This window comes from Branchiostoma floridae, chromosome 12 (assembly GCF_000003815.2).
Source record: "Branchiostoma floridae strain S238N-H82 chromosome 12, Bfl_VNyyK, whole genome shotgun sequence".
NCBI classification, from domain to species: Eukaryota; Metazoa; Chordata; class Leptocardii; order Amphioxiformes; family Branchiostomatidae; genus Branchiostoma; species Branchiostoma floridae.
The window spans coordinates 10,777,767-10,794,976 of NC_049990.1; the positions used below are offsets into that span (position 1 = coordinate 10,777,767).

At 41.1% G+C, this 17,210-nt stretch overlaps 1 protein-coding gene across 1 annotated transcript in view; it reads left to right on the plus strand.

The window, feature by feature from the left end:
• The first annotated feature begins 945 nt into the window (after positions 1-945).
• LOC118427431 overlaps positions 946-17,210 on the plus strand; it is a 60,546-nt gene continuing 44,281 nt past the window's right edge. Inside the window, exon 1 of the mRNA XM_035837230.1 lies at positions 946-2,561. Within this exon, the coding sequence (XP_035693123.1) occupies positions 1,914-2,561 (648 nt within the window). The 5' untranslated portion in view covers positions 946-1,913. The remainder of the gene's footprint in view (positions 2,562-17,210) is intronic.

A 17,210-nucleotide genomic window follows, 5' to 3' on the forward strand; every position in this document is an offset into this window, starting at 1 on the left:
TTCATTTTGCAAAATATTAAGCCCCCCCCCCAAAAAAAACAACACACCTGTAAATATTGCCATGCATAGCCACATGCACATAATTTCAGTCTAAAACAATGCCTTTTAGTCAGAACAGTAGTAACAAAGCAAAGGAAGGGATTCATCGCATATGCGCCATTAAAAGCTGAGAACTTGAATAATCTTGTTGTTCTTTGTGTTATTTAAGCCGTATATCTTCACCCAAGACATTTTAAAAGAAAATCATTATTTTTCTTTTACCTGTTGGTCAAATTTTTTTCTGAAAAAAATACGAAAAGCAAAAGTGGCTGAAAGGAAGAAAAATGTAAAAAAAAACAACCAATTATTGTTATATCATCAACTGATATCAGGGGAAAAAATAATTGGTCTTTCAGCCTGGAAGGGGGCATGGAAATCTACAGGAAGTGTTGTAATTGGGTTATTCCTACAGTATAATTGGCAGCGCGGAATCCTTTAATAAATGCTTGTGATCAGCGGAAGGAAGAAATATTAGTCTCGCTTCTGGCAATTATAGGGAAAATGTTCGTGTTTAAATTTCTAGAAACGAAAATATATCGATGTTGAAATCATCTTGAGTCGATATGTGACTACATTATGCTCGTGGAAGTCTATATATGATATCAGAAGGATTGTCCATGGTGGGTGCAAAGGGAGGGGCTTTTTATGTTAAATTTTTCTGTTACATTTTGGTAAAAATTTACATTCCTGTAATAAATGCACGTAATCAGCGGAAGGAAGAAAAAATTGCCTCACTTCTGCCAGTTCTGGCAATTCTAGGAAAAATGTTCGTGTTTACATTTCTAAAAACGAAAATATTTCGATGTTGAAATCATCTTGAGTCGATATGTGACTACATTATGCTCGTGGAAGTCTATATATGATATCAGAAGGATTGTCCATGGTGGGTGCAAAGGGAGGGGCTTTTTATGTTAAGATTTTTCTGTTACATTTTGGTAAAAATTTGCATTAATTTTGTACACATAGAAGCAAGCCTGTTCTATGCGAAACCGCTGCGTGGTGCCCTACACACCCTTTGATCGTCGGAAGCAACCAGGCTGAGATTGTTTACCGGAAGTCGTTAGTCACACTAGTACCAAATTAGGGCAAACCCTTGGAAAGAATAAAAACACACAAGCTGTTTGGGGGGAATCGTTTATCCTTGGCTAATTTGTGTTACGATGCAAACAAAAATTTTGAATATTGAAAGCTGAAACACACCCCTCTCCAGAATAAACTGACCTGTCCCCCAAAACTACCAATGACAGCAAAACGTTCATTCATTCATACCCCAGTCTCGTGAACTTACATATGAGTCGTAGCTTTGGTAGCGATGTTACCAAAATCCTTCCGAAGTGCATGCAAGACAGCATGCGCAAACCGCAAGCACAGAGATTGTCTGGAGCGGTGAGCTGTAAAAGTAATGGCGCTCTCAAAAGGGCGGCATTGTTTACAGAAGCAAGGGTTTCTTTGAGGGAAGATTCGCGATAAACTGTTCGGATTACATGCCGTCGGCGGGTAAAATTAATCGCTCGTTGTCATGAGAGGTCGCGTAGAGGTGAGGCGCTTCTCCGGAAATTCGCTGCGAGTAGGGTGTAGAAATAATCAGCGGAGAAGTCTTCTGTAAGCAACACTCGCCAGTCTGTGCCCCAGGAGATACCTCTGGGATTCCGCAATTCGATGCTTTTTAAGTCGCGGATATGGTGTAGTTGTTTTGGTACGTCGCTAGGCACAATGCGTGCAACGCGGCGCCCACTTTGAAACCCATCTGCACAACAGGTCTCTACTGTCTCCACACGGCGGAGCGAACCGGGATGCCTTCCCTAGCCCAGCGGGGTCACGGCTTTGGAGCGGCTGTAAGCTGTGTGGCGACTCCTCGCCGGGATCCGTGAAACATGACTACCAGTCATGGACCAAGCACCGAGAGGGCAAACCCAGCCGTAACCTGCTACACTCGGGAGGTGCAAAAATGGCGCCCAGCTATTAGTTCTCTACTGCTACTGATTCTCCTACTGGTAGACGATGTCAGAGAGGTAGTAGCCATGAACGACATCCCTAAGATGCCGCTCGCCCACGTGAGCGAGAAGAAATCCAGCAACAGGTGCTACTACAAAGCATTCAGCACCAAGGCCGGGACCATACCGTGCACGGAGCCAAAAGAGCTACCAAAGGAGTGGCGCCTGCCGTTCTGCGCCTTATTTACTGTGGGGGACATCTTGCCGAGCGAAGGCAAGCATTTCCTGAATAATTCCGCCCTCCAACTCTACAGTTTCTTACATAAACAACAGGAGTACATACAGGGACTGTGTCCGAAACACAACCTTGCCAATTGTTTGGACGAGTTTAATCGAACCGGCAGCCACGAGTGCCTAATATGGGATTCGCCTTCTAGAAACGGATCCGTGTGCGAGCGATGTCTGGATCTAGTCTTATTTCTGGACACTTGTTTGAGGACAGCTTTCGAATCGTCCATAGTGACTCTACAAAGACATTGCGGTTGCCAAGACGACTACTCCATGAGATGGAGATGCGATACGTGCCAGGTAAGCACCTTATTCTTCAAACTTGTACACCAAACACTTGATCTCATTCATTAAACATTTTCCTTCGAGCGTTTACTGGAAGGAGTTTCCATGACACCCAATTATCAACAGGCCACGCTTTAACATTCGGCAATAATTGGGCAATCAAAAGACCCTTCGCGCTTCAAAGGCGTGGGTTCAAATGTTAACGGCCGTCGTAGTGGGTATCAGCGATTTCCATCAAGGTCGTACTTTTTAAACTGTTGGGGCGTGGAATTAGTTTTGTACCATACCAAAAAGATAGCATCTATAGTTTACGTTAAAACGCGTCTTTCAACGAAAGCGCTGGTTTTTGACTCAGTAAATGCGAATTAGAGATGGACAATACACGACGGAGGCTTCATATTCTTGTTACGAACTACAAAGCCCTGTGTCTGGGGACACTTTCGCCACGTCTAATTAGACGGAGGACAGGGCTGCGCCAGCATGAATGTTTCTAATCATGACGACCCAAATAAATATTCATAACTGCTCCGTTGAATAACATCTGTATCATGTTGGAATTAATAATCTATTTTGAAATAACCTGAGAAATAAATCAGGACACTCATATATCTAAAGTGACAGCTGTTGATTATAACATACATTTTGAAACTTGCTAAAAATCATTTTACAACACATAAAAAGGGGATATTCTACTGCAGTACCGTAACAGGCTACTAGGGAGCCCAAAATCTACTAGTTTATTGGTCTTACCAAGATCCACCCACATACCAAATAGCAAGACAATATAACTTGGCCTTCTCTTGTTGACAGACATACAGCCACACATACGGACACACACAAACGCACATAGAAATGAGACCAAAAACGTAACATTCTGGCAAAGATAATTGCCTCAAGCCAAGCATACAACAAACACAAATCAACCATACTCTTTCTTATGACAGGTGCCCCAATTATTGTCCTTAGCAACAGACATGTCTCTAGGCAGTATCCATTGCTGCAGACTTCTTGCACTCATTACTATGGAAACATACCGCACGCCTTGTTAGTGTGGTGGTCTTTGGGAAATACGATTAACTGCTGTAAAAATCAAAGAAGAGAGTTTGCATATGTGCGTTTACATTTAATGCTTTCTCAAAAACAGTTCAGTCACACTTTACCGTTAAACGTTAAATTGGTAGACTAATCCTGACTATCTATGAAATTTAGAGTTTTAGAGAATAAGTGAGTGACTTCACATTTGACTTATTTTTTGTACTTGAATGTACATTTTTGTGGTGCATTTGACTACATTTGAACTATGGAGGGTTTGCCAGCCAGTGAGATCTAATCCTTTATGACTATCACAAAGCCATTGTACCATTTTAGTCCAACGTTTTTAGGCTTGTACCAAAACTGCTTTAATCTTAACTGAAAATGCACAGACTGTCAGCATATCTATTGCTATATTAGCCAAAAATCAATTCTGCTAAGGGTCTAGGATTAAGAAAATATTGGACAGTTTCCAAGAATTGAAATTTGTTCCTACAAGATTATCTGACACCCATGAGACTTGAAGAGTTCAATATGGTTTTATCTTCATATTCTGACATGTAGTAAGACTCCCAAAATTGAAAATATTCGCCCCTTAAAGGTTTTCTTCATAGCCTAGATTGATTCTTAGTTTTAATCTTGATATCTACATACAGCTATATTTTTTTTTACATTTCTTGCAAAATCTATTCAACTACACATACTGACTTTGGTTCATTGTTTGCTCTGTGCCAGAAGTTCACACACATACATTCAAACATACATTCAAACATACATTCAGCAACCACTCAACGGATTAAAGCAAAATGGTTGCTAAGGACTATTTGAAAATGGAAAGGACTATTCTAAAGTGGCTTGTGACAGAAGGTGGTTGCCTGTGCCAAGTTTGACTGTAGTACAATGTTACTCACGAACCACAATCTGACTAAACTGGATGGGTTCCAGCTGAAGCTATTTAATCATACAGCAATCTCTGGTAGAGGTTAGCCAAGACTGACCTAGACCTTATATAAACTGCACAATCATGTACTCAGTGTAGTCTGTCATTGTTGTTTGATGTCCATGACTCAAATTTGAAGCATTGGACTTTGAGGTTGAGTGTATGAGTCCTACCCGTCTATTATTCTTGCCTGCTACCAGTAAGGGTTGCAGTCCAAATGAGAGCATCAGTTAGGGTTAGGGGTGAGTACCGGTACAGAACATTCAGGTCCAGGTCCGGTTCAAGTCCAAAGAGGATCTGATTCAGTATGTAAAAGCATGTGAATGGACGATACTCAAAACAACGGTCCAATTTGCTACAAAGAAGTATGTTTTGTGGATTATTTGCCTCCCACTGACGTTCTAAAATCCTGCAACACTAACTGCCTCTGTACAATTGACTGTAAAACTTTGTAGAATTGACTATAAATTCTACTTTGTTTCGCTCTTGTTATTTCTTTGACCGGTAAGCCACAAAACATGTGAATTCCTGATCAAATAGTCTGTTTATTTTCTAATAGGTCCAACATTTAGCATAGGTCCAACAACTGGTTTTTCCAGTTTTGTACCAATACACGGTACTGGTACCCACCCCTAGTTGGGGTACATGATGCTTGTACTTGATAAAACTAAGTACAGGGACCAGGTGCGTTGCTCATAGAATCCTGAGCTAAATGCTAAACAATCATTTTGGAATCTTTTGTCCTTTAACTTTTTGTTATGATAAATCATTAATGGTCAAGGTGACTCTGATGAATTTATCCTGAATCAGCATTTCTAAATTATCTGTTCGTTAGTTGGTTATGCAGATTACATTGCAGATAAATCATTAACTGCAGTACACGAAATGTATACATGGACATTTCCATTCCCCTGGTCTGGATTTTAACTGCATCTCCAAAACCTCATTTCTGAGAAATTACATTTTTTCTACTACAATTATCCTAGTTTAATGTGAATACAAACTTAAAGCTAAATGTGTCTTGCAGGCAGCTTTTGGCTTATTGTAAGAATAGCATAACATAATCCAAGAAGAAGAATTTTCCAAAAGGATAACAGAGTACTGCCTGTTATCACTCTGCAGTCTAAAAAATACCCATATTAACTTTCCATTATAGAGGGTCGCGAATAAGATGAAAAGGAAGATATTAACGATCATGTAAGGTTAACAGACTGTACAAAATAGCTTTGATGGAAAATCTCATGCATGAAGCATCTTTATGCATCACATCTTGAAGTAAGTAATGGGGGCTTAGAGGAAATCACATTACTGGCTTCACTTGAAAGTAAAATAGAAAACTCTGACATGCTCTGCTTCAGAACAAACCAATTCTATTTGTTACTTCTCAGAATTTTTTCATCTGAGAACCATATAATCACGACATGTTGACAGCCCTATTGGCCTGTATTTCTATTTTGTTGTTTTGTATTTTTACCTTCGCCTAGAAGATTATATTTTCCATAGCGTTTGTTTGTATGTTTGTAGAAGACAAGCATAACTCAAGACTGCTTTGATAGATTGTATTGATATTCAGTATGTGGGTAGGTCTTGTTTAGACCTGGATAAGACTAGATTTTGAGCCCCCTAGCAACTTGTTACAATACTGAAACAGACCTTCCTGTCACAAGTTCTGGACACGCTGTGATTACCATATTTGAGTGGTAGATAGCTATTCGGGTCAAGGGTAAGTGGTAGAGATTTGGGCCTCCTAGCAGCTTATGTAGGAACTGCAGGGGCCACCTAGGTGTCAGACTTTAGAAGGGAATAACACAAGAAGGAGTTGACAGATCATTATGATTCGTCTAACATTTCGGAGAACCAAGGAAAAGATTAGTATGGCCAAACTATAGCTTGTCAATCAGCACAAATTCAATGTATTGTTTACTCCACAAAAGGATAAAAGAATTATCATTACCATTCATATGATGACGTTGATGGTCACATTGTTGCCAAAATACCATGATCATCCTTGCCTAACAGATGCTTTGATGAGAAAATTGGACAATCAGTGAGCAATTAATAGTAATAAGCTGTTTTTCTATAATTCTATAGAGACTGAAGATATAATCAAAGACTGGCATTTTCAAATGTTAACAGGAGCTTCCCTAACATGGCATGCATTTTCACGCGCTGCTAAATCAGCATATATTAGTCAGTGGGAACAAACATGCTGTACTTATGCATTGATCAGATCATAATGCATAAGATCAGCAAAAAATCTTAGGGCAGGTATCATCTTAGGGCACCTCCCGTTAAATGAATAAATGGTTTAGTCTGCAAATAAAAGAATTTTGCAGCCTGTTGCATCAGTTCCCAGATGTGACATCTGTCTATTGAATCAACATGGCCTAAGGCCACACCAATTTAATTTCTTGGTTCACGGATTCGCTCGCTCCTATTTTTTGGAGAAAAAAAAAAATAAAAATCAACCACTCTAGCAAATTTTCACCAATAATGAAACCATTTACCAACTTTCTGGTGTTGCAAATTGGCCTTTATATTATAAGCTCCTTAAAGTGTGGGTATTATTTAGGTGTCACCATTGATGACAAACTTACATGGAAAAAACATATTGACCTTATTTGCAAAAAAATCTATAAAAACATAGGTATTGTCAGAAAAATCGCAATGCTACTATCTTCTAAAACATATGATATTATACTATAGTTTACTATATCCCTATCTTGCATATTGTAACATTGTATGGGCGAGTACGTACTCCACATCACTTAAACCTCTACTTCTTCTGCAGAAACGCTTCGTCCGAATAGTCTCAAATGTGTCGTATACATTCCCTTCTGCATCTTTGTTTCGTAATTTAAAAGTATTAACTATATATGATATAAACAAACTGCAAAGTTGCCTTTTTGTTCACAAAACAATTAATAGTTCTTCTATACCTAAGCAATTCCAGAACCTTTTCCATCACAATTCAGACCACCATCATTACAATACTAGACAGTCTAACCATTTAAAACAGATACAAGTAAAAACACAACAAAGAAAGTTTTCCATGTTCTTCAAGTGTCCGCAAATCTGGAATAGTTTAAATGAAACCTTACATCATTGTCATTCACAACCCATCTTCAAAAACCTGTTAAAAAAGTCATTATTAGATAATCAAACATTTAATTAATCTCCCATTCATTGTCAGTTGTTACATTTCTTTCAATGTTATATTCTTATATAGCATAAGTTATCAATTATTGAACTATTATGATTTATTTCCATTTTGTTAATTGATATAATTCTTTTGGTTACATTATTGTCTAATGTTTAATTTTACACGTCTATTCAATCTTGTTACTTTGGAGGAAGACCTTGTACAAGCCACGAGGCTTTTTTCTTCCCCCCTGCACGTACTTTCTTCCTTTAACTTGTTTTATGTTAACTTTTTAAAGATTGTGCAAAATAAATAAAGTCAAGTCAAAGTCATTATCATTGAAGTTATATTTTTCATTCATGAAGAATGGGACAAACATAAAAACTGACACTACTTTTGTAATTTTCAACGAACAGGTGCTGTTACTGTACAGTAATAGTGTTTTTGTACTTTTTTCAAGCTGAAAACTTTTAACGGATTCAGATGCAACTTGAGACATTATTATTGTCTCAAGTTGACATGATTTTTAGATCTGGGTACTATTTGTACATAATATGATGTTATGTACTCCTAAACCCTACTCAAGACTGGCTTCCCTGGCTGGAATTCCAGCGCCTTACCCTAGGCATCCTCTGGCTGGATTTCCAGCGGCTTCCATTTGACTGCTACTCTGGCTGGAAATCCAGCGGCCTAGAGCAAGATTGCCTCTTTGGCTGGAATTCCAGCGGTCCAGAACAAGACTACCAGCCTGGCTGGAAATCCAGCGGCACTGTTTAACAGTGCCTCCCTGGCTGGATTTCCAGTGGCACTGTTCAACACTGCCTCCCTCGCTGGATTTCCAGTGGCACTGTTCAACACTGCCTCCCTCGCTGGATTTCCAGCGGCACTGTTCAACACTGCCTCCCTCGCTGGAAATCCGGTCCTGTTCAACACTGCCAGCCTGGCTGGAAATCCAGCGGCCCTGTTCAACACTGCCAGCCTGGCTGGATTTCCAGCGGCCCTGTTCAACACTGCCACCCTGGCTGGATTTCCAGCGGCCCTGTTCAACACTGCCACCCTGGCTGGATTTCCAGCGGCCCTGTTCAACACTGCCAGCCTCGCTGGAAATCCAGCGGCACTGTTCAACACTGCCTCCCTCGCTGGAAATCCAGCGGCACTGTTCAACACTGCCTCCCTCGCTGGAAATCCGGTCCTGTTCAACACTGCCTCCCTGGCTGGATTTCCAGCGGCACTGTTCAACACTGCCAGCCTCGCTGGAAATCCAGCAGCACTGTTCAACACTGCCTCCCTCGCTGGATTTCCAGCGGCCCTGTTCAACACTGCCTCCCTGGCTGGATTTCCAGCGGCACTGTTCAACACTGCCAGCCTTCCTGGAAATCTATCGACCCTGTTCAACACTGCCTCCCTCAATGGATTTTCAGCGACACTGTTCAACACTGCCTCCCTCGCTGGAATTCCATTGGCCCTGTTCAACACTGCTTCCTTTCAAAACAGGTATACTCCTTACCTAGTGCTTTATTCGGTACCTTATATATACACGATGGCTGAATTTTGACGATGGCTGAATTTATTGTAATATAGTACTTTTATAGTAGAAATATATTTGTATATGTGTCAACAGTAAATGTCAACAGTAACTTACTTTTATAAGCGTTTTCTGTCCGATTTATAACTAATACAACATCATTGGTGCATTTTGCGGGTTTTAGCGACCTGGAGACAAAAAAATTTGGGCCCTGTGCCACCCCTGCTTTAGGTACGCAAGACCGTCTTAGACATCCCTCATCCCTCGTCTTTCGGTCACAGAACGTCCCGCAATCTTCTGCAGAACACGTAAAAAGTTCTGAACATCCCGCAATCATCCGCAGAACTTGTAAAAAGTTATGCAAGAATAGATGCCAAAAGCCTTCTGCAGAGATCCACAAATTCCTACGAATTCACAATAAACAGCTCACAAAACTACAATCTATGATGATACTCATTGGTAGCTGAGTGTATGATTGTTATGTAGTATGAAAAGCTACAAATAAAATAATCCGGCGTTATAAAACTATGTTGGCATACACGTAATATGGCAAAATGTTCAAGAACACTGGCGTCTGTCAGTGGCTGCATGTGTAAATAAACATCCCGTCAGCAGCACAACTTTTCTATAGCACAGGTACAAACTGCAATTTGATTTGGCCAAAGTTAAGGAAAAAATAGAAAGAACAACATTTGCCCTGGAGCAAAGAAAGCATATTTCGATCCATGGTCATCCCCATTCGCAAATGTACTGTTCTATATCAATCTTAAGCATAAATTGTTTTAATTATCCAACAACATCATCCCACTCCAATTTTTAAACTGGATGTCTAAAAGTTGCCCCTTAATACAAGAATGGACTCTTCCAGAACACCTCCATCTATGTAAAATGGACTGGTCTATGTGTCCCATTTCCCATTTCTAGTTAACAGCTACCCTTATACCAAATTCTAGATCGGTTGACTATTTGAGTATTTCGTGACAAAGGAAGCAAAAATACAGATTTTTGAACCAAAATCGCAAAAAAATCTAAATGTAAGTGGTTACATACGTTCTGTATGCATCCTCATACCAAATCTCAGGTCGTTTGGTTTTCATACAAATGCATAGGAGGCAAACCTATAAATATTGTGGCTAAAATGACAAAAAATCCAAAATTTCAACAATTTCATGAAAGGTGTTCCCAAAGTGAAAATGACGTGCTGTGGGCACATGTGCCACACCCCTTCATATCAAATTTCTGGTCATTTGGCTTTAGGCTCGTTCGCATTTAAATGTCGAAATGCTGTCGCCTGACTTTACGCCTTGATATGGAGCAAATTATAGACAACATCACTAGTCCCTTCATTTTTCTATAACCCCTGTAATGTTTTACAAAAGATGCACCACAACATTCTTATAGGTTGGTGGGTTAGAAGATTGATATAGCCACGGGTGGGATTTCACACCCTAAAAAATGGCTGTCGCCTAAGAAGAAACGAAGAATTCAAAGAGTACCCAAAAATGTAATAATTCAGTTCCCAGAATGACTGTTCCGCAGGTGAAACCAGCTGACCAGGCCCTCTGACCGATCACGTCAGATCGCTACTAATAGTACTATCACTGATCTTGGAGGCTGTGTGAGGAGGTTCATGCCTGTCGCCAGATTCTGTAACAAACGTTACCACCACTAGTACGATGGTTGCCACGGATGTATCTTATCCACGTATAAGACTAGAAATGGCCATTTTTGTGACGCTGTACAGTTTTTTGGCTTTCTAAAGAAACAAGAAAGGGTTGTTGACTGTCATTTGTATCCCACCTTGCTTAACAAAATGTTGTACAGAAATGACTGTAACAAACGTTACCGTTGTTCGATGCTGTCTAAGCTTTCTATTTGACCTGGTGTAAAAAAGCTGCACACTTTTCAAATGTCCCTAGGGACATCCACTTATACCTAAATGATGTAGTCAATAAGGTAAGTCCTTTCGAAGAAAACAGGGTAAAGTCTACTGTTGTAACAAGCGTTACCGGTAACGTTTGTTACCTGCCCTGTAATGCATTACCAATGGGACCGAAAATAATAAGTTTCCATTTTTTGGCTATGGTTAAAAGAGGGATTTTTCTCAACAACCACATAGTTTTCACTAAATCAAGCCGATTTATTGTTCCACCAAAAAATGCCATTTTCGACATTTGAATGAGAACGATTATTTAATACAAGGCATGGGAGCCAAAAATATACATTTTTTTGTCACAAAATGGCCTCAAATTCAAACCCCAACTCATTTTTGAAGTGATGTATACACAAAGTGTCAATGGCGTCCTAATGGGCATATGTCCAATGCAAACTGCGGGTCATTAGGTTGTAATACAGGAGCACAAGGGCCCAAAATATCCATTTTTGGTTTAAAAATGACCCCCCAAAAATAAAGTTTAAAGTTTAAGGCCTCTATTAAAAAGTGAAAAAAAAACGCCTGGGGTATTTACTATCTCTAACTCCTCGGCAAATAAATTTCAGTTCATTTGGCCTCAAAATGAAAAAGATGATTCCATTTGAAAATTTGGCAGGTGATGAAGAAACATGACAAAACACAATATAATTTAATCCAAAACACAATATAATTCAATCCATGTGTGGATTGAAATATAATTAGAGCGCTGTGACAAAAAAAATAGCAAGAACAGTCTGGGACCGAACTATAGATTATGCGGTTTGATACACGCAAACGGCAGCGTCGAGGCCACACTAAACTTTCTCACGGTGAGTGGTCTTGAGTCATATCACAGATCGCAAATTTTTGAAAATCTTACCGCTACCTCCGGGCAGTCTGAAGTTTCGAGGGACGTAAATCCAATCATTTCAGCATTCTAGCAAATAGAAATACTGACAGCAAACAATTTTATATTCGTCGCCAATAAACGAGGTTCTTTCATTTGTCTTTGAAGAATACCGAAACATTTATTGCAAAGGCATGTTATTGTGCTAAGGAAATAAACGACTCGCGCTTCCAAATCTGAAATCGGTAACGGTTAAGACGCGTGATTTGTGGAACCGAGGCAAATCTAAGCAGGACTAGCTCATGTACAAAATTATATATGTTTTTGTCCACCAGCCGCCGCGCCCGTGGTCACGACAAGCTAGCGCAAGCGGTACAAAAATATTGTAACAAACAAAAGTGTTGCCTGACGTATTCAACACGTTTTCTCCGGTGGAACGCAGGAGGCCCGTTACAGGTCAGTCAGAAAACTTTTGTATTTCAACAACAAAGAACAACTTGTACTTTGAGAGACTAGTATGTCGGTCCGCCGTTTGATTCAAAATTTCAGAAACGCCGACAAGAGCATAATACGTCTATCGGGTTATTTTACGCCCGGCGTTACAGCTAACGTATTCTAAATGTATTCTAATCTTAACAGGGCCGGTACACTCCCTTAGTAACGTATATATTCCTCTCCCGCCATTTTTCATTTCCAGGCATACTTTCCTTTCCCGTCGTATTCCCGGATAAAAATGGCAAATCGACGTCCACCCCCCCCCCCCCACACAAAAAAAAAAAAAAAAAACTTTCGCCAAGGTCCTAGAGACGACGGTCGGGTGAAGGAGGCTACTTTGAAACCCTGTGTCTGTCCCAAATTTAAACACCGTCAGACACCGACCTAAAATTAGATGGAAATTTGACACCCACATGCGCGAAAACGTGGGCTTGTTCTGGAGAAAAACGTACCGAATGCTGCAACAGATCGACGGTAAACTGGTATTATCAGTGCCGAGAAAACTCTTAACTATAGAAATTGAGACAATTGTGAATCTATATCTTTGTGGTTCCAGAGCTAGTTTCCGACCTACACTGGAAAAAAGTGAAACGGTCTCCCGTTGGGCAAGGGCGGTGCCGCCACGTGCCTGGAAGCAGTGTGAAACCAGTGTAGGAAACAGTGCGAAACCAGTGTAACAAGCAGGCGAAAAGAAGGAAAAAACAGGCAAAAATTACGACTACACAACATATTTTGTCATTCATGATCAGAAAACATTACATTCCAAACGTAGCCTTTGCCGACCAAATTTCCGGCTTCTTATTTAGAAATGGCACGTGGTGAAGTCATGGCTGGGCGTGAGGTCTTTGATTACTCTGGTACGGTCTTTAATTGACATACTCAAGCACGTCGTGACTCCGGCGGCGTGAATTCCAAAACGTGCTGTGATATAGTCACTAGATGAAATAACTTCCACACGAGGCAAAGATATGTATGCACCAATTATACAGAAAATCAAATGCAGATGGACAAATGGATCGAAGTTTGAATATATAACCTCCACGTTTAGTTTAGATAATAATAGATTATATGAAAGTGAAGTCGCGGTTAGAATACAATTTGTACACATACCCCCTATGCGGGCATGCTGCCGTAAGGAACTCAAAATGAAAAGAAAAAAAAAATCCTGAGAAAATAACTTTGCCCCCCTCCCCTTCCTGCAACTTTCAAGGACGTCCTATGTCAACAGAGACCACGCTGACGCAAAAAAAAATTAATTAGGCAAGTGATACCCTGGAGTCCAGCCTTGTACTGTTGATGAAAGCTTGATACGTTTTGCAGGGAAAACGTTATAAAGTTTCATATTTATAAGACGAAAAGTTGGGCACGCATCCCCAAAAATTCCACAATTCACCCACATTAAAGCGCCTAAACAAGTGTACATGTACTCGAGGACGCCCTTGATGTACTTTAGAAATGGTCGCCAGCGTCCTCTCCCGCGCGTCATAATTTCTTCCCAAATAAGGAAATCTACGGACACTGCAGGCATCTCGCTCGCAGTTCGGGCAGTCTTCGGCCAGCATCGGAGTGCGTGACGTCATAGCCGGGAATCTTTTTCATGAATTTTGCAGATTTGGGCCAAATACAGACTACTGGCATGCCATCGAATACAAGTACACAATACTGTGCTTAGCCTGGTTAACAAACCCCAGCCCTATCTCAAGTATCTATCGTGCACACGAAAGATATATCTTGAGGTTGGGGTATGGAAGGCATGGAATCCAGGCTATACTGTGCTGTGCTAGTAACCGGGATGGCACTGGATCCCTGCTGATCGTTCATCAAGATAAGAGGGTCAACAGGCCGCATGTCAGGTCTGGACTGAACACGTGATTACAAGATTGATAAGGAAAGGACACCCTGGGACCTACAGAGCGAGCCTGGCGTAGTTGGTAACAGTTACGGGTACTAATTTGTGAATCAAAGGGAGTGATGTACAACATAAACACGTTCAGTGAGGTTCATTTTTTCCCAATGAAGAGTAGTTTCAGCCAAGTCATCATTCATGCAACCAAGCACAGAGGTCAAATAGAGGTCAAAGATGAATTCTAGTCTCTATCAGAATCCCATCAGCTGAAAAGGAGTGAAACTGTTTAAACGACACTTGACTAGCCTGGTAAACAACTTTCAACTAAAAGAAAACTAGACCGAAATCTTAGCGATCCTTAGCACGGATATACCAGACCCCAACACGATCTCAAAGATGTTTTTGAGATCGGGCTGGGCCGGGCTATCGAAACCTCTGCTTGATTTTCCAACCCACCCAACATCTGCTTTGGCCTTCACGACTCACACTAGCGTCAAGTCAATTCAACTTGAAGGGGCAACTCAGCGATTAAAATAACTTGGGTCTTACCAGCTCACGGTAAATGTCGGCCCTATATGTGTAATGAAATGTAGGTTTGATCAAAATAAGTGATTTTCCATTTTTGCCAGCTCACCACACATGAACAGATCATAGGAATCAAATTACTAGTAATTTGCAACCTTCTTCGTGTACGACTAGACTAATACACATGTACAATTCTGGTGATATTATTAATACGATGGAATCTGAAGCAAAAGTCTGCAAACCTTGTTGCGTGTATAACGTGGCACTCAAAAAATGGCGCCAAAACTTCAACAGCCCCCCACCCCGGTACCCTGTAACTCGATCAACTCATCTCACCTTCACTGTGCAAGTTCAGTATCAACAACCATAATCTATTACCATACCATGATACTAGCACTGCATACTCGACAATATCAGCATAACACGATTTCCTACCTGTATTTGTTGTCTCTTCATTTCTCATAAACAGGCAGACTGTTTTCCCCCGTACCGTCAGGGGTGGTCGTTAAAATACTTCCCCATCAAGTCCCACAGATATGTGTTTTCCGTTCCTTTCCCCTCTGTGTTTGGAACATCTGCTGTGATGACTGGACTCCAACACTCCTACTCCCATAGTTTCTATACTAAGCTTAGCCACTGGAGAACGTATTTCGGAAAACACGATACAAGACGGTTCCAGTCCCTGCGTTTCAATGAAGCATGATCAACTTTTGGAATTTCCGCCAAAGAACCCCGCGGTGCTGCCAGCCAGTGAGCGAGCTAGCTCCCAGCAGTGCCATAATGTTTTCCAGCTGACCGGGCGTTCGTCTCTGGCTACGATCTAGTGGCAGTGAATCGTGAATAGCTTTGAAATACTAGCGACGTACGTCTAATCGCCGTAATAAAATACACTGAGACTGAATTGTATTCTTGTACATGCTTCGAGATTTGGCGCCTCACGCGATGTTGGTAGCCTTCCTGTCTGAAAGTTTTTTAACAACTTTGTCCCAAAGCAGACGTGTCAACTGGATGACGAAACTTTCAAAGAGAAGGCCAAAAAGGACAAATTTCAGTCAGCTATCCAATAAGCTATCTGTCGGCCGGTCAGTTCACTCATCCTGGGCCAATTAAAGGGTCGGAATTCCATTTATGTTTCTTTGGTGATCTTTGGTGGACACCGACAAAAATTGATTTCTGAATTATAACCTTGTAATACTGGGTTTTTATTCCTAACTTGGCCATAGTCCCCTATTGCTAGTATTCGGCCAGGTCGCGGGACTTCCCCTCGAGCTCGGCCGCTGGCCGAAACCATATGGTGAGCAAACTCCCGGGACAACTGCGAGAGATGTAGGGTTTGTTTTATTTCGAGCGGCCTCTGTGGCATTTTGCGCGTCTTTCTTGAAACTTGTGTGTATCTTTCTGTACTGTCGGCACATCGAAAAAAGCAAAGTGCCTAGACCCTGGAACCGACTTTCAGAAAAGAAAACGGCCGGGTGCCTGTAGGATCGATAGAAATTTAAGGGACGAGATAGAACGAGGGCACAAAGTAAGAAACACGTACAAGCATTTCCAAGGGGTTGAATATAGCCTTGTATTCCATATCTAACATAAACTGTTGAAAGAATAACAACTCTATTGAAAAAAAAGAACAACTCTTAGGAGATTTATGTAAGCCCACAGTTTAATCCCTGTCATTCATAGAACGACATATTCTCTTGTGATAATTTGTCAGTCTAAGAAAACGGTCGTGTAAAGTGGGTGTCAGACTCACTCACACAATTCTCCTCTGGGTCTAATCCCTTCGATAACGACCTCCCTGACGGAGTCCTTGTTTTAATTCCTTATTATTTTTAGCCTTAAGGGGTACTGTATATGACTGATTTGCCGTACTGTCATAGTGGGGTTCAAATGCCGTCAAACTGGTTGGGGATGTTACGGAGATCTTGTGAGCTGGCGGCCCGGGTGCGGCGCGGGTTGGAATCCCGGGAGCCAGGAGACTGTTTCTACTCGCCTCTCGTGTTCAGACGTACCTTCGCGGAACCTCGATGGCTCTAGAGGTGCCGTGAGCAGGCGTTGCGGTAAAGACAATGAACTAATCTCCAAGCACACACTCCTAGCCGGTTTCATTGCTCTGCCAGCTACTTTGATACTATCTTATGTAACCGTAGGATGTAACAGATCCGGATCTGTTTGGAGATAAACCACTGAACCCCTGTCTGCCAGTTGCAAGCGAATTGGGCAAATTCCACCCCACCCCCCACACTCCGACGGGCGGCGCATTTGCGTTTCAAGCCCAGTTAAGCAGATTATTGGAAATCGCAGCATTCTCAATTAATTGAATATCAATGTTAATTTATTGATTGAAATGCGTCAAAAAATACACTTGCAATTAAAGAATGTACGTACACTTATAATACAGTG